Below are 25,000 nucleotides of genomic sequence, written 5' to 3'. Positions count from 1 at the left end.
ATCACAGTCAGCCCACTGACTCCCCTATCAGACCAGTCAGCCCACTGACTCCCCTATCAGACCACAGTCAGCCCACTGACACCCCTATCAGACCAGTCAGCCCACTGACACCCCTATCAGACCACAGTCAGCCCACTGACACCCCTATCAGACCACAGTCAGCCCACTGACACCCCTATCAGATCACAGTCAGCCCACTGACACCCCTATCAGATCACAGTCAGCCCACTGACACCCCTATCAGACCAGTCAGCCCACTGACTCCCCTATCAGATCACAGTCAGCCCACTGACACCCCTATCAGACCACAGTCAGCCCACTGACTCCCCTATCAGATCACAGTCAGCCCACTGACACCCCTATCAGACCACAGTCAGCCCACTGACTCCCCTATCAGATCACAGTCAGCCCACTGACACCCCTATCAGACCACAGTCAGCCCACTGACACCCCTATCAGATCACAGTCAGCCCACTGACACCCCTATCAGACCACAGTCAGCCCACTGACACCCCTATCAGATCACAGTCAGCCCACTGACACCCCTATCAGACCAGTCAGCCCACTGACTCCCCTATCAGACCAGTCAGCCCACTGACTCCCCTATCAGATCACAGTCAGCCCACTGACTCCCCTATCAGACCAGTCAGCCCACTGACTCCCCTATCAGACCAGTCAGCCCACTGACACCCCTATCAGACCAGTCAGCCCACTGACTCCCCTATCAGACCAGTCAGCCCACTGACTCCCCTATCAGACCAGTCAGCCCACTGACTCCCCTATCAGATCACAGTCAGCCCACTGACACCCCTATCAGACCAGTCAGCCCACTGACTCCCCTATCAGACCAGTCAGCCCACTGACTCCCCTATCAGACCACAGTCAGCCCACTGACTCCCCTATCAGATCACAGTCAGCCCACTGACACCCCTATCAGACCACAGTCAGCCCACTGACTCCCCTATCAGATCACAGTCAGCCCACTGACACCCCTATCAGACCACAGTCAGCCCACTGACACCCCTATCAGATCACAGTCAGCCCACTGACTCCCCTATCAGACCAGTCAGCCCACTGACTCCCCTATCAGATCACAGTCAGCCCACTGACTCCCCTATCAGATCACAGTCAGCCCACTGACTCCCCTATCAGACCAGTCAGCCCACTGACACCCCTATCAGACCAGTCAGCCCACTGACTCCCCTATCAGACCAGTCAGCCCACTGACTCCCCTATCAGACCAGTCAGCCCACTGACTCCCCTATCAGATCACAGTCAGCCCACTGACTCCCCTATCAGATCACAGTCAGCCCACTGACTCCCCTATCAGACCAGTCAGCCCACTGACTCCCCTATCAGATCACAGTCAGCCCACTGACTCCCCTATCAGACCAGTCAGCCCACTGACTCCCCTATCAGACCAGTCAGCCCACTGACTCCCCTATCAGACCAGTCAGCCCACTGACTCCCCTATCAGACCAGTCAGCCCACTGACTCCCCTATCAGATCACAGTCAGCCCACTGACTCCCCTATCAGACCAGTCAGCCCACTGACTCCCCTATCAGATCACAGTCAGCCCACTGACTCCCCTATCAGACCAGTCAGCCCACTGACACCCCTATCAGATCACAGTCAGCCCACTGACACCCCTATCAGACCAGTCAGCCCACTGACTCCCCTATCAGATCACAGTCAGCCCACTGACTCCCCTATCAGACCAGTCAGCCCACTGACTCCCCTATCAGATCACAGTCAGCCCACTGACTCCCCTATCAGATCACAGTCAGCCCACTGACTCCCCTATCAGACCAGTCAGCCCACTGACTCCCCTATCAGACCAGTCAGCCCACTGACACCCCTATCAGATCACAGTCAGCCCACTGACTCCCCTATCAGACCAGTCAGCCCACTGACACCCCTATCAGACCAGTCAGCCCACTGACACCCCTATCAGACCAGTCAGCCCACTGACACCCCTATCAGATCACAGTCAGCCCACTGACTCCCCTATCAGACCAGTCAGCCCACTGACTCCCCTATCAGACCAGTCAGCCCACTGACTCCCCTATCAGACCAGTCAGCCCACTGACTCCCCTATCAGACCAGTCAGCCCACTGACACCCCTATCAGACCAGTCAGCCCACTGACACCCCTATCAGACCAGTCAGCCCACTGACTCCCCTATCAGACCACAGTCAGCCCACTGACTCCCCTATCAGACCAGTCAGCCCACTGACACCCCTATCAGACCACAGTCAGCCCACTGACACCCCTATCAGACCAGTCAGCCCACTGACACCCCTATCAGATCACAGTCAGCCCACTGACACCCCTATCAGACCACAGTCAGCCCACTGACACCCCTATCAGACCAGTCAGCCCACTGACTCCCCTATCAGACCAGTCAGCCCACTGACTCCCCTATCAGACCACAGTCAGCCCACTGACTCCCCTATCAGATCACAGTCAGCCCACTGACTCCCCTATCAGATCACAGTCAGCCCACTGACTCCCCTATCAGACCACAGTCAGCCCACTGACTCCCCTATCAGACCAGTCAGCCCACTGACACCCCTATCAGACCACAGTCAGCCCACTGACACCCCTATCAGACCAGTCAGCCCACTGACACCCCTATCAGATCACAGTCAGCCCACTGACACCCCTATCAGACCACAGTCAGCCCACTGACACCCCTATCAGACCAGTCAGCCCACTGACACCCCTATCAGACCAGTCAGCCCACTGACACCCCTATCAGACCAGTCAGCCCACTGACTCCCCTATCAGATCACAGTCAGCCCACTGACTCCCCTATCAGATCACAGTCAGCCCACTGACACCCCTATCAGATCACAGTCAGCCCACTGACACCCCTATCAGACCAGTCAGCCCACTGACTCCCCTATCAGATCACAGTCAGCCCACTGACACCCCTATCAGACCAGTCAGCCCACTGACTCCCCTATCAGACCAGTCAGCCCACTGACTCCCCTATCAGATCACAGTCAGCCCACTGACTCCCCTATCAGATCAGTCAGCCCACTGACACCCCTATCAGATCACAGTCAGCCCACTGACACCCCTATCAGACCAGTCAGCCCACTGACACCCCTATCAGATCACAGTCAGCCCACTGACTCCCCTATCAGATCACAGTCAGCCCACTGACACCCCTATCAGACCAGTCAGCCCACTGACTCCCCTATCAGACCAGTCAGCCCACTGACACCCCTATCAGATCACAGTCAGCCCACTGACTCCCCTATCAGATCACAGTCAGCCCACTGACACCCCTATCAGACCAGTCAGCCCACTGACACCCCTATCAGATCAGTCAGCCCACTGACTCCCCTATCAGACCAGTCAGCCCACTGACTCCCCTATCAGACCAGTCAGCCCACTGACTCCCCTATCAGATCACAGTCAGCCCACTGACTCCCCTATCAGACCAGTCAGCCCACTGACTCCCCTATCAGACCAGTCAGCCCACTGACACCCCTATCAGACCAGTCAGCCCACTGACACCCCTATCAGATCACAGTCAGCCCACTGACACCCCTATCAGACCAGTCAGCCCACTGACTCCCCTATCAGATCACAGTCAGCCCACTGACACCCCTATCAGATCACAGTCAGCCCACTGACACCCCTATCAGATCACAGTCAGCCCACTGACACCCCTATCAGACCAGTCAGCCCACTGACTCCCCTATCAGATCACAGTCAGCCCACTGACACCCCTATCAGACCAGTCAGCCCACTGACTCCCCTATCAGACCAGTCAGCCCACTGACTCCCCTATCAGATCACAGTCAGCCCACTGACTCCCCTATCAGATCAGTCAGCCCACTGACACCCCTATCAGATCACAGTCAGCCCACTGACACCCCTATCAGACCAGTCAGCCCACTGACACCCCTATCAGATCACAGTCAGCCCACTGACTCCCCTATCAGATCACAGTCAGCCCACTGACACCCCTATCAGACCAGTCAGCCCACTGACTCCCCTATCAGACCAGTCAGCCCACTGACACCCCTATCAGATCACAGTCAGCCCACTGACTCCCCTATCAGATCACAGTCAGCCCACTGACACCCCTATCAGACCAGTCAGCCCACTGACACCCCTATCAGATCAGTCAGCCCACTGACTCCCCTATCAGACCAGTCAGCCCACTGACTCCCCTATCAGACCAGTCAGCCCACTGACTCCCCTATCAGATCACAGTCAGCCCACTGACTCCCCTATCAGACCAGTCAGCCCACTGACTCCCCTATCAGACCAGTCAGCCCACTGACACCCCTATCAGACCAGTCAGCCCACTGACACCCCTATCAGATCACAGTCAGCCCACTGACACCCCTATCAGACCAGTCAGCCCACTGACTCCCCTATCAGATCACAGTCAGCCCACTGACACCCCTATCAGATCACAGTCAGCCCACTGACTCCCCTATCAGACCAGTCAGCCCACTGACACCCCTATCAGACCAGTCAGCCCACTGACTCCCCTATCAGACCACAGTCAGCCCACTGACACCCCTATCAGACCAGTCAGCCCACTGACTCCCCTATCAGACCACAGTCAGCCCACTGACTCCCCTATCAGATCACAGTCAGCCCACTGACACCCCTATCAGACCAGTCAGCCCACTGACTCCCCTATCAGACCACAGTCAGCCCACTGACTCCCCTATCAGATCACAGTCAGCCCACTGACACCCCTATCAGATCACAGTCAGCCCACTGACACCCCTATCAGACCAGTCAGCCCACTGACACCCCTATCAGACCACAGTCAGCCCACTGACTCCCCTATCAGACCAGTCAGCCCACTGACACCCCTATCAGACCACAGTCAGCCCACTGACTCCCCTATCAGACCAGTCAGCCCACTGACTCCCCTATCAGACCAGTCAGCCCACTGACTCCCCTATCAGACCAGTCAGCCCACTGACACCCCTATCAGACCACAGTCAGCCCACTGACACCCCTATCAGACCAGTCAGCCCACTGACACCCCTATCAGACCAGTCAGCCCACTGACACCCCTATCAGACCAGTCAGCCCACTGACTCCCCTATCAGACCACAGTCAGCCCACTGACACCCCTATCAGACCAGTCAGCCCACTGACTCCCCTATCAGACCAGTCAGCCCACTGACTCCCCTATCAGACCACAGTCAGCCCACTGACTCCCCTATCAGATCACAGTCAGCCCACTGACACCCCTATCAGACCAGTCAGCCCACTGACTCCCCTATCAGACCAGTCAGCCCACTGACTCCCCTATCAGACCAGTCAGCCCACTGACTCCCCTATCAGATCACAGTCAGCCCACTGACTCCCCTATCAGACCAGTCAGCCCACTGACTCCCCTATCAGATCACAGTCAGCCCACTGACACCCCTATCAGACCACAGTCAGCCCACTGACACCCCTATCAGACCAGTCAGCCCACTGACTCCCCTATCAGATCACAGTCAGCCCACTGACTCCCCTATCAGACCAGTCAGCCCACTGACACCCCTATCAGACCAGTCAGCCCACTGACACCCCTATCAGACCAGTCAGCCCACTGACTCCCCTATCAGACCAGTCAGCCCACTGACTCCCCTATCAGACCACAGTCAGCCCACTGACTCCCCTATCAGACCAGTCAGCCCACTGACTCCCCTATCAGACCACAGTCAGCCCACTGACTCCCCTATCAGATCACAGTCAGCCCACTGACTCCCCTATCAGATCACAGTCAGCCCACTGACTCCCCAATCAGACCAGTCAGCCCACTGACTCCCCTATCAGATCACAGTCAGCCCACTGACTCCCCTATCAGATCACAGTCAGCCCACTGACTCCCCCTATCAGATCAGTCAGCCCACTGACTCCCCTATCAGATCACAGTCAGCCCACTGACTCCCCTATCAGATCACAGTCAGCCCACTGACACCCCTATCAGACCAGTCAGCCCACTGACTCCCCTATCAGATCACAGTCAGCCCACTGACTCCCCTATCAGATCACAGTCAGCCCACTGACTCCCCTATCAGATCAGTCAGCCCACTGACTCCCCTATCAGATCACAGTCAGCCCACTGACTCCCCTATCAGATCACAGTCAGCCCACTGACACCCCTATCAGACCAGTCAGCCCACTGACACCCCTATCAGATCACAGTCAGCCCACTGACACCCCTATCAGATCACAGTCAGCCCACTGACTCCCCTATCAGATCACAGTCAGCCCACTGACACCCCTATCAGACCAGTCAGCCCACTGACTCCCCTATCAGATCACAGTCAGCCCACTGACTCCCCTATCAGATCACAGTCAGCCCACTGACTCCCCTATCAGACCAGTCAGCCCACTGACTCCCCTATCAGATCACAGTCAGCCCACTGACACCCCTATCAGACCAGTCAGCCCACTGACTCCCCTATCAGATCACAGTCAGCCCACTGACTCCCCTATCAGACCAGTCAGCCCACTGACTCCCCTATCAGATCACAGTCAGCCCACTGACACCCCTATCAGACCAGTCAGCCCACTGACTCCCCTATCAGATCACAGTCAGCCCACTGACACCACTATCAGATCACAGTCAGCCCACTGACACCCCTATCAGACCACAGTCAGCCCACTGACTCCCCTATCAGACCAGTCAGCCCACTGACTCCCCTATCAGACCACAGTCAGCCCACTGACTCCCCTATCAGACCAGTCAGCCCACTGACTCCCCTATCAGACCAGTCAGCCCACTGACACCCCTATCAGACCAGTCAGCCCACTGACTCCCCTATCAGACCAGTCAGCCCACTGACTCCCCTATCAGACCAGTCAGCCCACTGACTCCCCTATCAGATCACAGTCAGCCCACTGACACCCCTATCAGACCAGTCAGCCCACTGACACCCCTATCAGACCAGTCAGCCCACTGACACCCCTATCAGACCAGTCAGCCCACTGACTCCCCTATCAGACCACAGTCAGCCCACTGACTCCCCTATCAGACCACAGTCAGCCCACTGACACCCCTATCAGACCACAGTCAGCCCACTGACACCCCTATCAGACCACAGTCAGCCCACTGACACCCCTATCAGACCAGTCAGCCCACTGACACCCCTATCAGACCAGTCAGCCCACTGACACCCCTATCAGACCAGTCAGCCCACTGACACCCCTATCAGACCAGTCAGCCCACTGACTCCCCTATCAGACCACAGTCAGCCCACTGACTCCCCTATCAGACCACAGTCAGCCCACTGACACCCCTATCAGACCAGTCAGCCCACTGACTCCCCTATCAGACCACAGTCAGCCCACTGACACCCCTATCAGACCAGTCAGCCCACTGACACCCCTATCAGACCAGTCAGCCCACTGACTCCCCTATCAGACCAGTCAGCCCACTGACTCCCCTATCAGACCAGTCAGCCCACTGACACCCCTATCAGACCAGTCAGCCCACTGACACCCCTATCAGACCAGTCAGCCCACTGACTCCCCTATCAGATCACAGTCAGCCCACTGACTCCCCTATCAGACCAGTCAGCCCACTGACACCCCTATCAGACCACAGTCAGCCCACTGACTCCCCTATCAGATCAGTCAGCCCACTGACTCCCCTATCAGATCACAGTCAGCCCACTGACTCCCCTATCAGACCAGTCAGCCCACTGACTCCCCTATCAGACCAGTCAGCCCACTGACTCCCCTATCAGATCACAGTCAGCCCACTGACACCCCTATCAGACCACAGTCAGCCCACTGACACCCCTATCAGATCACAGTCAGCCCACTGACACCCCTATCAGATCACAGTCAGCCCACTGACACCCCTATCAGATCACAGTCAGCCCACTGACACCCCTATCAGATCACAGTCAGCCCACTGACACCCCTATCAGACCAGTCAGCCCACTGACACCCCTATCAGATCACAGTCAGCCCACTGACACCCCTATCAGATCACAGTCAGCCCACTGACTCCCCTATCAGACCAGTCAGCCCACTGACACCCCTATCAGATCACAGTCAGCCCACTGACACCCCTATCAGATCACAGTCAGCCCACTGACACCCCTATCAGATCACAGTCAGCCCACTGACACCCCTATCAGATCACAGTCAGCCCACTGACACCCCTATCAGATCACAGTCAGCCCACTGACACCCCTATCAGATCACAGTCAGCCCACTGACACCCCTATCAGACCAGTCAGCCCACTGACTCCCCTATCAGATCACAGTCAGCCCACTGACACCCCTATCAGATCAGTCAGCCCACTGACTCCCCTATCAGATCACAGTCAGCCCACTGACTCCCCTATCAGATCACAGTCAGCCCACTGACACCCCTATCAGACCAGTCAGCCCACTGACTCCCCTATCAGATCACAGTCAGCCCACTGACTCCCCTATCAGATCACAGTCAGCCCACTGACTCCCCTATCAGATCACAGTCAGCCCACTGACTCCCCTATCAGATCACAGTCAGCCCACTGACTCCCCAATCAGACCACAGCAACATCACAGTCAGCCCACTGACTCCCCTATCAGATCACAGTCAGCCCACTGACACCCCTATCAGACCAGTCAGCCCACTGACACCCCTATCAGACCAGTCAGCCCACTGACTCCCCTATCAGATCACAGTCAGCCCACTGACTCCCCTATCAGATCACAGTCAGCCCACTGACACCCCTATCAGACCAGTCAGCCCACTGACACCCCTATCAGACCAGTCAGCCCACTGACTCCCCTATCAGATCACAGTCAGCCCACTGACACCCCCCTATCAGACCACAGTCAGCCCACTGACTCCCCTATCAGACCAGTCAGCCCACTGACACCCCTATCAGACCAGTCAGCCCACTGACTCCCCTATCAGATCACAGTCAGCCCACTGACACCCCTATCAGACCACAGTCAGCCCACTGACACCCCTATCAGACCAGTCAGCCCACTGACTCCCCTATCAGATCAGTCAGCCCACTGACTCCCCTATCAGACCAGTCAGCCCACTGACACCCCTATCAGACCACAGTCAGCCCACTGACTCCCCTATCAGATCACAGTCAGCCCACTGACACCCCTATCAGACCAGTCAGCCCACTGACTCCCCTATCAGACCAGTCAGCCCACTGACTCCCCTATCAGATCACAGTCAACCCACTGACACCCCTATCAGATCACAGTCAGCCCACTGACTCCCCTATCAGACCAGTCAGCCCACTGACTCCCCTATCAGACCAGTCAGCCCACTGACTCCCCTATCAGATCACAGTCAACCCACTGACACCCCTATCAGACCAGTCAGCCCACTGACTCCCCTATCAGACCAGTCAGCCCACTGACACCCCTATCAGACCAGTCAGCCCACTGACTCCCCTATCAGACCAGTCAGCCCACTGACTCCCCTATCAGATCACAGTCAGTCCACTGACTCCCCTATCAGACCACAGTCAGCCCACTGACACCACTATCAGATCACAGTCAGCCCACTGACACCCCTATCAGATCACAGTCAGCCCACTGACACCCCTATCAGACCAGTCAGCCCACTGACTCCCCTATCAGATCACAGTCAGCCCACTGACTCCCCTATCAGACCACAGTCAGCCCACTGACTCCCCTATCAGACCAGTCAGCCCACTGACACCCCTATCAGACCAGTCAGCCCACTGACACCCCTATCAGATCAGTCAGCCCACTGACTCCCCTATCAGATCACAGTCAGCCCACTGACTCCCCTATCAGACCACAGTCAGCCCACTGACTCCCCTATCAGACCAGTCAGCCCACTGACACCCCTATCAGACCAGTCAGCCCACTGACTCCCCTATCAGACCAGTCAGCCCACTGACTCCCCTATCAGACCAGTCAGCCCACTGACACCCCTATCAGATCAGTCAGCCCACTGACTCCCCTATCAGATCACAGTCAGCCCACTGACACCCCTATCAGACCAGTCAGCCCACTGACTCCCCTATCAGATCACAGTCAGCCCACTGACACCCCTATCAGATCACAGTCAGCCCACTGACTCCCCTATCAGACCAGTCAGCCCACTGACTCCCCTATCAGATCACAGTCAGCCCACTGACTCCCCTATCAGACCAGTCAGCCCACTGACTCCCCTATCAGATCACAGTCAGCCCACTGACACCCCTATCAGATCACAGTCAGCCCACTGACACCCCTATCAGACCACAGTCAGCCCACTGACTCCCCTATCAGATCACAGTCAGCCCACTGACTCCCCTATCAGATCACAGTCAGCCCACTGACTCCCCTATCAGATCACAGTCAGCCCACTGACTCCCCTATCAGACCAGTCAGCCCACTGACTCCCCTATCAGATCACAGTCAGCCCACTGACTCCCCTATCAGATCACAGTCAGCCCACTGACACCCCTATCAGACCAGTCAGCCCACTGACACCCCTATCAGATCACAGTCAGCCCACTGACTCCCCTATCAGACCAGTCAGCCCACTGACACCCCTATCAGATCACAGTCAGCCCACTGACTCCCCTATCAGACCAGTCAGCCCACTGACACCCCTATCAGATCACAGTCAGCCCACTGACTCCCCTATCAGACCAGTCAGCCCACTGACACCCCTATCAGACCACAGTCAGCCCACTGACACCACTATCAGACCAGTCAGCCCACTGACACCCCTATCAGACCAGTCAGCCCACTGACTCCCCTATCAGACCAGTCAGCCCACTGACACCCCTATCAGACCACAGTCAGCCCACTGACTCCCCTATCAGACCAGTCAGCCCACTGACACCCCTATCAGACCAGTCAGCCCACTGACACCCCTATCAGACCACAGTCAGCCCACTGACTCCCCTATCAGACCAGTCAGCCCACTGACACCCCTATCAGACCACAGTCAGCCCACTGACACCCCTATCAGACCAGTCAGCCCACTGACACCCCTATCAGACCAGTCAGCCCACTGACACCCCTATCAGACCAGTCAGCCCACTGACACCCCTATCAGACCAGTCAGCCCACTGACTCCCCTATCAGATCACAGTCAGCCCACTGACACCCCTATCAGACCACAGTCAGCCCACTGACTCCCCTATCAGACCAGTCAGCCCACTGACTCCCCTATCAGACCAGTCAGCCCACTGACACCCCTATCAGACCAGTCAGCCCACTGACACCCCTATCAGATCACAGTCAGCCCACTGACACCCCTATCAGACCAGTCAGCCCACTGACACCCCTATCAGATCACAGTCAGCCCACTGACTCCCCTATCAGACCAGTCAGCCCACTGACTCCCCTATCAGACCAGTCAGCCCACTGACTCCCCTATCAGACCAGTCAGCCCACTGACACCCCTATCAGACCACAGTCAGCCCACTGACTCCCCTATCAGACCAGTCAGCCCACTGACACCCCTATCAGACCACAGTCAGCCCACTGACACCCCTATCAGACCAGTCAGCCCACTGACACCCCTATCAGACCAGTCAGCCCACTGACACCCCTATCAGACCAGTCAGCCCACTGACACCCCTATCAGACCAGTCAGCCCACTGACTCCCCTATCAGACCAGTCAGCCCACTGACACCCCTATCAGACCACAGTCAGCCCACTGACACCCCTATCAGACCAGTCAGCCCACTGACACCCCTATCAGACCAGTCAGCCCACTGACACCCCTATCAGACCAGTCAGCCCACTGACACCCCTATCAGACCACAGTCAGCCCACTGACACCCCTATCAGACCAGTCAGCCCACTGACACCCCTATCAGACCACAGTCAGCCCACTGACTCCCCTATCAGACCAGTCAGCCCACTGACACCCCTATCAGACCAGTCAGCCCACTGACACCCCTATCAGACCACAGTCAGCCCACTGACTCCCCTATCAGACCAGTCAGCCCACTGACACCCCTATCAGACCACAGTCAGCCCACTGACACCCCTATCAGACCAGTCAGCCCACTGACACCCCTATCAGACCAGTCAGCCCACTGACACCCCTATCAGACCAGTCAGCCCACTGACACCCCTATCAGACCAGTCAGCCCACTGACTCCCCTATCAGATCACAGTCAGCCCACTGACACCCCTATCAGACCACAGTCAGCCCACTGACTCCCCTATCAGACCAGTCAGCCCACTGACTCCCCTATCAGACCAGTCAGCCCACTGACACCCCTATCAGACCAGTCAGCCCACTGACACCCCTATCAGATCACAGTCAGCCCACTGACACCCCTATCAGACCAGTCAGCCCACTGACACCCCTATCAGATCACAGTCAGCCCACTGACTCCCCTATCAGACCAGTCAGCCCACTGACTCCCCTATCAGACCAGTCAGCCCACTGACTCCCCTATCAGACCAGTCAGCCCACTGACACCCCTATCAGACCACAGTCAGCCCACTGACTCCCCTATCAGACCAGTCAGCCCACTGACACCCCTATCAGACCACAGTCAGCCCACTGACACCCCTATCAGACCAGTCAGCCCACTGACACCCCTATCAGACCAGTCAGCCCACTGACACCCCTATCAGACCAGTCAGCCCACTGACACCCCTATCAGACCAGTCAGCCCACTGACTCCCCTATCAGACCAGTCAGCCCACTGACACCCCTATCAGACCACAGTCAGCCCACTGACACCCCTATCAGACCAGTCAGCCCACTGACACCCCTATCAGACCAGTCAGCCCACTGACACCCCTATCAGACCAGTCAGCCCACTGACACCCCTATCAGACCACAGTCAGCCCACTGACACCCCTATCAGACCAGTCAGCCCACTGACACCCCTATCAGACCACAGTCAGCCCACTGACACCCCTATCAGACCAGTCAGCCCACTGACACCCCTATCAGACCAGTCAGCCCACTGACACCCCTATCAGACCACAGTCAGCCCACTGACTCCCCTATCAGACCAGTCAGCCCACTGACACCCCTATCAGACCAGTCAGCCCACTGACACCCCTATCAGATCACAGTCAGCCCACTGACTCCCCTATCAGATCACAGTCAGCCCACTGACTCCCCTATCAGATCACAGTCAGCCCACTGACTCCCCTATCAGACCAGTCAGCCCACTGACTCCCCTATCAGACCAGTCAGCCCACTGACTCCCCTATCAGATCACAGTCAGCCCACTGACACCCCTATCAGACCAGTCAGCCCACTGACACCCCTATCAGATCACAGTCAGCCCACTGACTCCCCTATCAGATCACAGTCAGCCCACTGACTCCCCTATCAGATCACAGTCAGCCCACTGACACCCCTATCAGACCAGTCAGCCCACTGACTCCCCTATCAGACCAGTCAGCCCACTGACTCCCCTATCAGATCACAGTCAGCCCACTGACACCCCTATCAGACCAGTCAGCCCACTGACTCCCCTATCAGACCAGTCAGCCCACTGACACCCCTATCAGATCACAGTCAGCCCACTGACACCCCTATCAGATCACAGTCAGCCCACTGACTCCCCTATCAGATCACAGTCAGCCCACTGACACCCCTATCAGACCAGTCAGCCCACTGACTCCCCTATCAGATCACAGTCAGCCCACTGACTCCCCTATCAGACCAGTCAGCCCACTGACTCCCCTATCAGATCACAGTCAGCCCACTGACTCCCCTATCAGACCAGTCAGCCCACTGACTCCCCTATCAGATCACAGTCAGCCCACTGACTCCCCTATCAGATCACAGTCAGCCCACTGACACCCCTATCAGACCAGTCAGCCCACTGACTCCCCTATCAGACCAGTCAGCCCACTGACTCCCCTATCAGACCAGTCAGCCCACTGACTCCCCTATCAGACCAGTCAGCCCACTGACACCCCTATCAGACCAGTCAGCCCACTGACTCCCCTATCAGATCACAGTCAGCCCACTGACTCCCCTATCAGATCACAGTCAGCCCACTGACTCCCCTATCAGATCACAGTCAGCCCACTGACTCCCCTATCAGATCACAGTCAGCCCACTGACTCCCCTATCAGACCACAGTCAGCCCACTGACTCCCCTATCAGATCACAGTCAGCCCACTGACTCCCCTATCAGACCAGTCAGCCCACTGACTCCCCTATCAGATCACAGTCAGCCCACTGACTCCCCTATCAGACCAGTCAGCCCACTGACACCCCTATCAGACCAGTCAGCCCACTGACTCCCCTATCAGACCAGTCAGCCCACTGACTCCCCTATCAGATCACAGTCAGCCCACTGACACCCCTATCAGATCACAGTCAGCCCACTGACTCCCCTATCAGATCACAGTCAGCCCACTGACTCCCCTATCAGATCAGTCAGCCCACTGACACCCCTATCAGATCACAGTCAGCCCACTGACACCCCTATCAGACCACAGTCAGCCCACTGACACCCCTATCAGACCAGTCAGCCCACTGACTCCCCTATCAGACCAGTCAGCCCACTGACTCCCCTATCAGACCACAGTCAGCCCACTGACTCCCCTATCAGATCACAGTCAGCCCACTGACACCCCTATCAGACCAGTCAGCCCACTGACTCCCCTATCAGACCAGTCAGCCCACTGACACCCCTATCAGATCAGTCAGCCCACTGACTCCCCTATCAGATCACAGTCAGCCCACTGACACCCCTATCAGACCAGTCAGCCCACTGACTCCCCTATCAGATCACAGTCAGCCCACTGACACCCCTATCAGATCACAGTCAGCCCACTGACTCCCCTATCAGACCAGTCAGCCCACTGACTCCCCTATCAGATCACAGTCAGCCCACTGACTCCCCTATCAGACCAGTCAGCCCACTGACTCCCCTATCAGATCACAGTCAGCCCACTGACTCCCCTATCAGATCACAGTCAGCCCACTGACACCCCTATCAGATCACAGTCAGCCCACTGACACCCCTATCAGACCACAGTCAGCCCACTGACTCCCCTATCAGATCACAGTCAGCCCACTGACTCCCCTATCAGATCACAGTCAGCCCACTGACTCCCCTATCAGATCACAGTCAGCCCACTGACTCCCCTATCAGACCAGTCAGCCCACTGACTCCCCTATCAGATCACAGTCAGCCCACTGACTCCCCTATCAGATCACAGTCAGCCCACTGACACCCCTATCAGACCAGTCAGCCCACTGACACCCCTATCAGACCAGTCAGCCCACTGACTCCCCTATCAGACCACAGTCAGCCCACTGACACCCCTATCAGACCACAGTCAGCCCACTGACTCCCCTATCAGACCAGTCAGCCCACTGACTCCCCTATCAGACCACAGTCAGCCCACTGACACCCCTATCAGATCACAGTCAGCCCACTGACACCCCTATCAGACCAGTCAGCCCACTGACACCCCTATCAGATCACAGTCAGCCCACTGACTCCCCTATCAGATCACAGTCAGCCCACTGACACCCCTATCAGACCAGTCAGCCCACTGACACCCCTATCAGACCAGTCAGCCCACTGACTCCCCTATCAGACCACAGTCAGCCCACTGACACCCCTATCAGATCACAGTCAGCCCACTGACACCCCTATCAGACCAGTCAGCCCACTGACTCCCCTATCAGATCACAGTCAGCCCACTGACACCCCTATCAGACCAGTCAGCCCACTGACACCCCTATCAGACCAGTCAGCCCACTGACTCCCCTATCAGACCACAGTCAGCCCACTGACTCCCCTATCAGACCAGTCAGCCCACTGACTCCCCTATCAGACCACAGTCAGCCCACTGACACCCCTATCAGATCACAGTCAGCCCACTGACACCCCTATCAGACCAGTCAGCCCACTGACACCCCTATCAGATCACAGTCAGCCCACTGACTCCCCTATCAGATCACAGTCAGCCCACTGACTCCCCTATCAGATCACAGTCAGCCCACTGACACCCCTATCAGATCACAGTCAGCCCACTGACACCCCTATCAGACCACAGTCAACCCACTGACACCCCTATCAGACCACAGTCAGCCCACTGACTCCCCTATCAGACCAGTCAGCCCACTGACTCCCCTATCAGACCAGTCAGCCCACTGACACCCCTATCAGACCAGTCAGCCCACTGACACCCCTATCAGACCAGTCAGCCCACTGACACCCCTATCAGACCAGTCAGCCCACTGACTCCCCTATCAGACCACAGTCAGCCCACTGACACCCCTATCAGACCAGTCAGCCCACTGACACCCCTATCAGACCAGTCAGCCCACTGACACCCCTATCAGACCAGTCAGCCCACTGACTCCCCTATCAGACCAGTCAGCCCACTGACTCCCCTATCAGATCACAGTCAGCCCACTGACTCCCCTATCAGACCACAGTCAGCCCACTGACACCCCTATCAGACCAGTCAGCCCACTGACTCCCCTATCAGATCAGTCAGCCCACTGACTCCCCTATCAGACCAGTCAGCCCACTGACTCCCCTATCAGACCAGTCAGCCCACTGACACCCCTATCAGATCACAGTCAGCCCACTGACACCCCTATCAGACCAGTCAGCCCACTGACACCCATATCAGACCAGTCAGCCCACTGACTCCCCTATCAGACCACAGTCAGCCCACTGACTCCCCTATCAGACCAGTCAGCCCACTGACTCCCCTATCAGACCAGTCAGCCCACTGACTCCCCTATCAGATCACAGTCAGCCCACTGACTCCCCTATCAGATCACAGTCAGCCCACTGACTCCCTATCAGACCAGTCAGCCCACTGACTCCCCTATCAGACCACAGTCAGCCCACTGACTCCCCTATCAGACCAGTCAGCCCACTGACTCCCCTATCAGACCAGTCAGCCCACTGACTCCCCTATCAGATCACAGTCAGCCCACTGACTCCCCTATCAGACCAGTCAGCCCACTGACTCCCCTATCAGACCACAGTCAGCCCACTGACACCCCTATCAGACCAGTCAGCCCACTGACTCCCCTATCAGACCACAGTCAGCCCACTGACACCCCTATCAGACCAGTCAGCCCACTGACTCCCCTATCAGATCACAGTCAGCCCACTGACTCCCCTATCAGATCACAGTCAGCCCACTGACACCCCTATCAGACCAGTCAGCCCACTGACTCCCCTATCAGACCAGTCAGCCCACTGACACCCCTATCAGATCACAGTCAGCCCACTGACACCCCTATCAGACCAGTCAGCCCACTGACACCCCTATCAGACCAGTCAGCCCACTGACTCCCCTATCAGACCAGTCAGCCCACTGACTCCCCTATCAGATCACAGTCAGCCCACTGACTCCCCTATCAGATCACAGTCAGCCCACTGACACCCCTATCAGACCAGTCAGCCCACTGACACCCCTATCAGACCAGTCAGCCCACTGACACCCCTATCAGACCAGTCAGCCCACTGACTCCCCTATCAGATCACAGTCAGCCCACTGACACCCCTATCAGACCAGTCAGCCCACTGACTCCCCTATCAGATCACAGTCAGCCCACTGACACCCCTATCAGACCACAGTCAGCCCACTGACACCCCTATCAGATCACAGTCAGCCCACTGACACCCCTATCAGACCAGTCAGCCCACTGACTCCCCTATCAGACCACAGTCAGCCCACTGACTCCCCTATCAGATCACAGTCAGCCCACTGACACCCCTATCAGACCAGTCAGCCCACTGACACCCCTATCAGATCACAGTCAGCCCACTGACACCCCTATCAGACCAGTCAGCCCACTGACACCCCTATCAGACCAGTCAGCCCACTGACTCCCCTATCAGACCAGTCAGCCCACTGACACCCCTATCAGATCACAGTCAGCCCACTGACTCCCCTATCAGATCACAGTCAGCCCACTGACACCCCTATCAGACCAGTCAGCCCACTGACTCCCCTATCAGACCAGTCAGCCCACTGACACCCCTATCAGACCACAGTCAGCCCACTGACTCCCCTATCAGACCAGTCAGCCCACTGACACCCCTATCAGACCACAGTCAGCCCACTGACACCCCTATCAGACCAGTCAGCCCACTGACACCTCTATCAGACCAGTCAGCCCACTGACTCCCCTATCAGATCACAGTCAGCCCACTGACTCCCCTATCAGACCAGTCAGCCCACTGACACCCCTATCAGATCACAGTCAGCCCACTGACACCCCTATCAGACCAGTCAGCCCACTGACACCCCTATCAGACCAGTCAGCCCACTGACACCCCTATCAGACCAGTCAGCCCACTGACTCCCCTATCAGATCACAGTCAGCCCACTGACACCCCTATCAGATCACAGTCAGCCCACTGACACCCCTATCAGATCACAGTCAGCCCACTGACACCCCTATCAGATCACAGTCAGCCCACTGACACCCCTATCAGACCAGTCAGCCCACTGACACCCCTATCAGATCACAGTCAGCCCACTGACACCCCTATCAGATCACAGTCAGCCCACTGACACCCCTATCAGACCAGTCAGCCCACTGACACCCCTATCAGATCACAGTCAGCCCACTGACACCCCTATCAGATCACAGTCAGCCCACTGACACCCCTATCAGACCAGTCAGCCCACTGACTCCCCTATCAGATCACAGTCAGCCCACTGACACCCCTATCAGACCAGTCAGCCCACTGACTCCCCTATCAGACCAGTCAGCCCACTGACACCCCTATCAGACCAGTCAGCCCACTGACTCCCCTATCAGATCACAGTCAGCCCACTGACACCCCTATCAGATCACAGTCAGCCCACTGACTCCCCTATCAGACCACAGTCAGCCCACTGACACCCCTATCAGATCACAGTCAGCCCACTGACACCCCTATCAGACCAGTCAGCCCACTGACACCCCTATCAGACCAGTCAGCCCACTGACTCCCCTATCAGATCACAGTCAGCCCACTGACACCCCTATCAGATCACAGTCAGCCCACTGACTCCCCTATCAGACCAGTCAGCCCACTGACTCCCCTATCAGACCAGTCAGCCCACTGACTCCCCTATCAGACCAGTCAGCCCACTGACACCCCTATCAGACCACAGTCAGCCCACTGACACCCCTATCAGACCAGTCAGCCCACTGACTCCCCTATCAGACCAGTCAGCCCACTGACACCCCTATCAGACCAGTCAGCCCACTGACACCCCTATCAGACCAGTCAGCCCACTGACACCCCTATCAGACCACAGTCAGCCCACTGACACCCCTATCAGACCACAGTCAGCCCACTGACACCCCTATCAGACAAGTGAGCCCACTGACACCCCTATCAGATCACAGTCAGCCCACTGACACCCCTATCAGACCAGTCAGCCCACTGACTCCCCTATCAGACCAGTCAGCCCACTGACACCCCTATCAGACCAGTCAGCCCACTGACACCCCTATCAGATCACAGTCAACCCACTGACTCCCCTATCAGACCAGTCAGCCCACTGACACCCCTATCAGACCAGTCAGCCCACTGACTCCCCTATCAGATCACAGTCAGCCCACTGACACCCCTATCAGACCAGTCAGCCCACTGACACCCCTATCAGACCACAGTCAGCCCACTGACTCCCCTATCAGATCACAGTCAGCCCACTGACACCCCTATCAGACCAGTCAGACCACTGACACCCCTATCAGACCAGTCAGCCCACTGACTCCCCTATCAGATCAGTCAGCCCACTGACTCCCCTATCAGACCAGTCAGCCCACTGACACCCCTATCAGATCACAGTCAGCCCACTGACACCCCTATCAGACCAGTCAGCCCACTGACACCCCTATCAGATCACAGTCAGCCCACTGACACCCCTATCAGACCAGTCAGCCCACTGACTCCCCTATCAGACCAGTCAGCCCACTGACACCCCTATCAGACCAGTCAGCCCACTGACACCCCTATCAGACCAGTCAGCCCACTGACACCCCTATCAGACCAGTCAGCCCACTGACTCCCCTATCAGACCAGTCAGCCCACTGACACCCCTATCAGACCAGTCAGCCCACTGACACCCCTATCAGACCACAGTCAGCCCACTGACTCCCCTATCAGACCAGTCAGCCCACTGACACCCCTATCAGATCACAGTCAGCCCACTGACTCCCCTATCAGACCACAGTCAGCCCACTGACACCCCTATCAGACCAGTCAGCCCACTGACACCCCTATCAGATCACAGTCAGCCCACTGACTCCCCTATCAGACCAGTCAGCCCACTGACTCCCCTATCAGATCAGTCAGCCCACTGACTCCCCTATCAGATCACAGTCAGCCCACTGACACCCCTATCAGATCACAGTCAGCCCACTGACACCCCTATCAGATCACAGTCAGCCCACTGACTCCCCTATCAGATCAGTCAGCCCACTGACACCCCTATCAGACCACAGTCAGCCCACTGACACCCCTATCAGACCAGTCAGCCCACTGACACCCCTATCAGACCAGTCAGCCCACTGACACACCTATCAGACCAGTCAGCCCACTGACACCCCTATCAGATCACAGTCAGCCCACTGACACCCCTATCAGACCAGTCAGCCCACTGACTCCCCTATCAGACCAGTCAGCCCACTGACACCTCTATCAGACCAGTCAGCCCACTGACTCCCCTATCAGACCACAGTCAGCCCACTGACTCCCCTATCAGATCACAGTCAGCCCACTGACTCCCCTATCAGACCAGTCAGCCCACTGACACCCCTATCAGATCACAGTCAGCCCACTGACACCCCTATCAGATCAGTCAGCCCACTGACACCCCTATCAGACCAGTCAGCCCACTGACTCCCCTATCAGACCAGTCAGCCCACTGACACCCCTATCAGATCACAGTCAGCCCACTGACTCCCCTATCAGACCACAGTCAGCCCACTGACACCCCTATCAGATCACAGTCAGCCCACTGACTCCCCTATCAGACCAGTCAGCCCACTGACACCCCTATCAGACCAGTCAGCCCACTGACACCACTATCAGACCAGTCAGCCCACTGACACCCCTATCAGATCACAGTCAGCCCACTGACACCCCTATCAGACCAGTCAGCCCACTGACACCCCTATCAGACCAGTCAGCCCACTGACACCCCTATCAGATCACAGTCAGCCCACTGACACCCCTATCAGACCAGTCAGCCCACTGACACCCCTATCAGATCACAGTCAGCCCACTGACACCCCTAGTTTGATGAAGAAACACACAAGAGAAATTGCGAAACCAAAAACACAAGACGCCCAGAAAAACGCATCTTACGCCTTTGCACTGGTGAATCACTAAAACAAAATAGAAACACCAGAAGAACCTGTAGACTCTAACCACTTCTGGGAAAATTGGAAAACAAACAACAAGACCAAATGGAGACGTCCAGATAAAGCACTTCTCCAATCTTTGTGGCCCTTTAACAGAGAACAAACAGCATAAACATAGACAACATTAAATGCAAATCTTAGAATCAACTATTAAATACTACCAGTCCCCCTGGATGAGCCAATTCAAGTTGCATTTGTTTTATTATTGGTCCCCAATAAGTATACTAGCCTGTACTAGCCTGTACCAGCCTGTACTAGCCTGTACCAGCCTGTACTAGCCTGTACAAGCCTGTACAAGCCTGTACTAACCTGTACTAACCTGTACTAGCCTGTACTAACCTGTACTAGCATATATTAGCCTGTACTAGCCTGTACTAGACTATACTAGCCTGTACAAGCCTATACTAGACTATACTAGCCTCTACTAACCTGTACTAGCCTGTACTAGCCTTTACAAACCTGTACTAGCCTGTACTAGCCTGTACTAGCCTGTACTAGCCTGTACTAGACTGTACCAGCCTATACTAGCCTGTACTACCCTGTACTACCCTGTACTAGCCTGTACTAGCATATACTAACTTGTACTAGCCTGTACTAACCTGTACTAGCCTGTACTAGCATATACTAACTTGTACTAGCCTGTACTAGCCTGTACTAACTTGTACTAGCTTGTAGTAGCCTGTACTAGCCTGTACTAGCCTGTACTAACTTGTACTAGCCTGTACTAGCCTGTACTAGCCTGTACTAGCCTGTACTACCCTATACTAGCCTGTACTAGTAACTTTGTAGGCCACGTGCTGCACTAGAAACGCATGTCCTCTCCCTGCTTCATGGTCTGAACGATGTACATAATTCATATCACACAGTATAAAACAGAATAGTGCAGCGGTCTAAGGCACTACATCTCCGTACACTACAGGCGTCACTACAGTCCCTGGTTCGATTCCAGGCTGTATCACATCCGGCCGTGATTGGTAGTACCATAGGGAGGCGTCGTCCGGGTTTGGCCCAGGGTAGACCGTCTTTGTAAATAAGAATTTGTTCATAACTAAATAAAAGTGTCAAACTAGTGACAGGGGCTGTTCTGGGCAGCGGTCTCTCCTTGTCCTCTGAAAACAACATGTTCTTGAGTCGGGCTATCGCTCAAATAGGGGTGGGTTCAGAAACACACCACACACACACACATTACACACACACACACACACACACACACACACACACACACACACACACACACACACACACACACACACACACACACACACACATTACACACATTACACACATTACACACATTACACACACACACACATTACACACATTACACACACACATTACACACACACACATTACACATTACACACATTACACACACATCACACACACACACACACACACACACACACACACACACACGTTACACATTACACACATTACACACACACATTACACACACACATTACACACACACACACACACACACACACATGTTACACACACACATTACACACACACATTACACACACATTACACACACATTACACACACACACACACATTACACACACACATTACACACGCACACACACACACACACACATTACACACACACACACACACACATTACACACACACACATTACACACACACATTAGACAAACACACCCAGACCCCCCAGGTGTCTCTTACCCAGGTGAGGATGGAGAAGAAGCAGAAGGCAACAGCAGCCCTGGCGGCGTCGGAGCCCTGAGCCAATGGGAGCTCTTCTTCTGTAGTCTGCTGCCACTGATTGGCCAGGAAACAGAAACCCACCAACCACAGGAAGCTGGCCAGGGCTGGTGGGGCGGGACCAACAGGATAGATGGTTTAGAAAACATACCTCCTAGAGATAACATGACGTGTGGATGTGTGTGTGTATGTACATAATGTGTGTGTGTGTACCAGAGAAGACCATGTCGATGAGAGTTGCTCTCCTCCTGAGTCGGACACTGTGGATGGTGGGGAAGTAGATGTCTAGAACCAGGAAGCAGACGCTGCCTAGGAAACAGACCACGCCCACGGTAACGCCGTAGTTACAGGCATCGGCGTTCTTATTGAAGACGCATAGCAACCGCTCGCTGCCGATGTTCATGTAGCCTTCATTCACTATACAGCTGAACACTACCATAGAGAATACCTAGAGGAGAAAAAAATACTAGTTAATTAAAATACAGCTGAACACTACCATAGAGAATACCTGGAGGAGAAAAAACTACTAGTTAATTACAATACAGCTGAACACTACCATAGAGAATACCTGGAGGAGAGACAACTACTAGTTAATTACTTATAGGGATATGATTCAATACAGCTGTAACATTGATGTTTTGTCAATTTTGGGAGGGAGAGGGAGGGCGAGAGAGGAGGGAGGGTGAGATGAGTGGGAGAGGAGAGAGGAGAGGGAGGGGAGAGAGGAAGAGGGAGAGAGAGGGTGAGATGAGTGGGAGAGGAGAGAGAGGAGAGGGGGGGAGAGGGAGAGGGGGAAAAAAAGGGGACAGTTAGGAGAGAGAGTAGAGGGGAGAGGAGAGAAGGGAGAGGGGGAGAGGAGAGAAGGGAGAGGGGTGAGAGGAAAGAAGAGGGAGGAGAGAGGAGAGAGAGGAGAGGGAATGGGAGAGGGAGGGAGGAGAGAGGGAGAGGGAGTGGGAGAGAGAGGGAGAGGAGAGAGATGAGAGGGAATGGGAGAGAGAGAGAGGAGGAGAGAGATGAGAGGGAATGGGAGAGAGAGAGGGAGAGAGAGGAGAGGGAATGGGAGAGAGAGGAGAGGAGAGAGACGAGAGGGAATGGGAGAGAGAGAGGGAGGAGAGAGAGTAGAGGGGGAGAGGAGAGGGGAAGAGAGGAGAGAGGAAGGGAAAGAGGGAGAGGAAGAGAAGAGGGAGGAGAGGTGAGTCAGTCAGTGGATAAAGTTAGTTCGGAGATCATTGATATTTACTGAGCAGTAGGACTTCAAAATGACTTCACACCAATACTTGAACACACAAACACACACACACGCGCGCGCGTTGCTGCACTGTAAAACCAACAACCTCCATACTGTAGTTGAACACACACACACGCGCGTTGCGGCACTGTAAAACCAACAACCTCCATACTGTAGTTGAACACACACACCACGCGCGTTGCGGCACTGTAAAACCAACAACCTCCATACTGTAGTTGAACACACACACACACACACGCGCGCGTTGCTGCACTGTAAAACCAACAACCTCCATACTGTAGTTGAACACACACACACACACACACACGCGCGTTGCGGCACTGTAAAACCAACAACCTCCATACTGTAGTTGAACACACACACGCGTTGCGGCACTGTAAAACCAACAACCTCCATACTGTAGTTGAACACACACACACACACACACGCGTTGCGGCACGTAAAACCAACAACCTCCATACGTTGCGGCACTGTAAAACCAACAACCTCCATACTGTAGTTGAACACACACACACGTTGCGGCACTGTAAAACCAACAACCTCCATACTGTAGTTGAACACACAACACACACACGCGCGTTGCTGCGGCACTGTAAAACCAACAACCTCCATACTGTAGTTGACGCGTGCGCGTTGCTGCACTGTAAAACCAACACACACACACGCGTTGCTGCACTGTAAAACCAACAACCTCCATACTGTAGTTGAA

At 55.6% G+C, this 25,000-nt stretch overlaps 1 protein-coding gene across 1 annotated transcript in view; it reads right to left on the bottom strand.

The window, feature by feature from the left end:
• Nucleotides 1-23,488, bottom strand: part of LOC135536235 (synaptogyrin-3-like) — a 26,399-nt gene extending 2,911 nt beyond the window's left edge. Inside the window, exons 1-2 of the mRNA XM_064962601.1 lie at nt 23,256-23,488; nt 23,004-23,149 (exon numbers count right to left, since the gene is read on the bottom strand). Coding sequence (XP_064818673.1) covers nt 23,004-23,149; nt 23,256-23,481 — 372 coding nt within the window. The 5' untranslated portion in view covers nt 23,482-23,488. The remainder of the gene's footprint in view (nt 1-23,003; nt 23,150-23,255) is intronic.
• Between the last annotated feature and the right edge of the window lie 1,512 nt (nt 23,489-25,000).

This window comes from Oncorhynchus masou, unplaced genomic scaffold, assembly GCF_036934945.1.
Source record: "Oncorhynchus masou masou isolate Uvic2021 unplaced genomic scaffold, UVic_Omas_1.1 unplaced_scaffold_580, whole genome shotgun sequence".
NCBI classification, from domain to species: Eukaryota; Metazoa; Chordata; class Actinopteri; order Salmoniformes; family Salmonidae; genus Oncorhynchus; species Oncorhynchus masou.
This window is presented reverse-complemented; position numbering and strand designations above follow the sequence as displayed.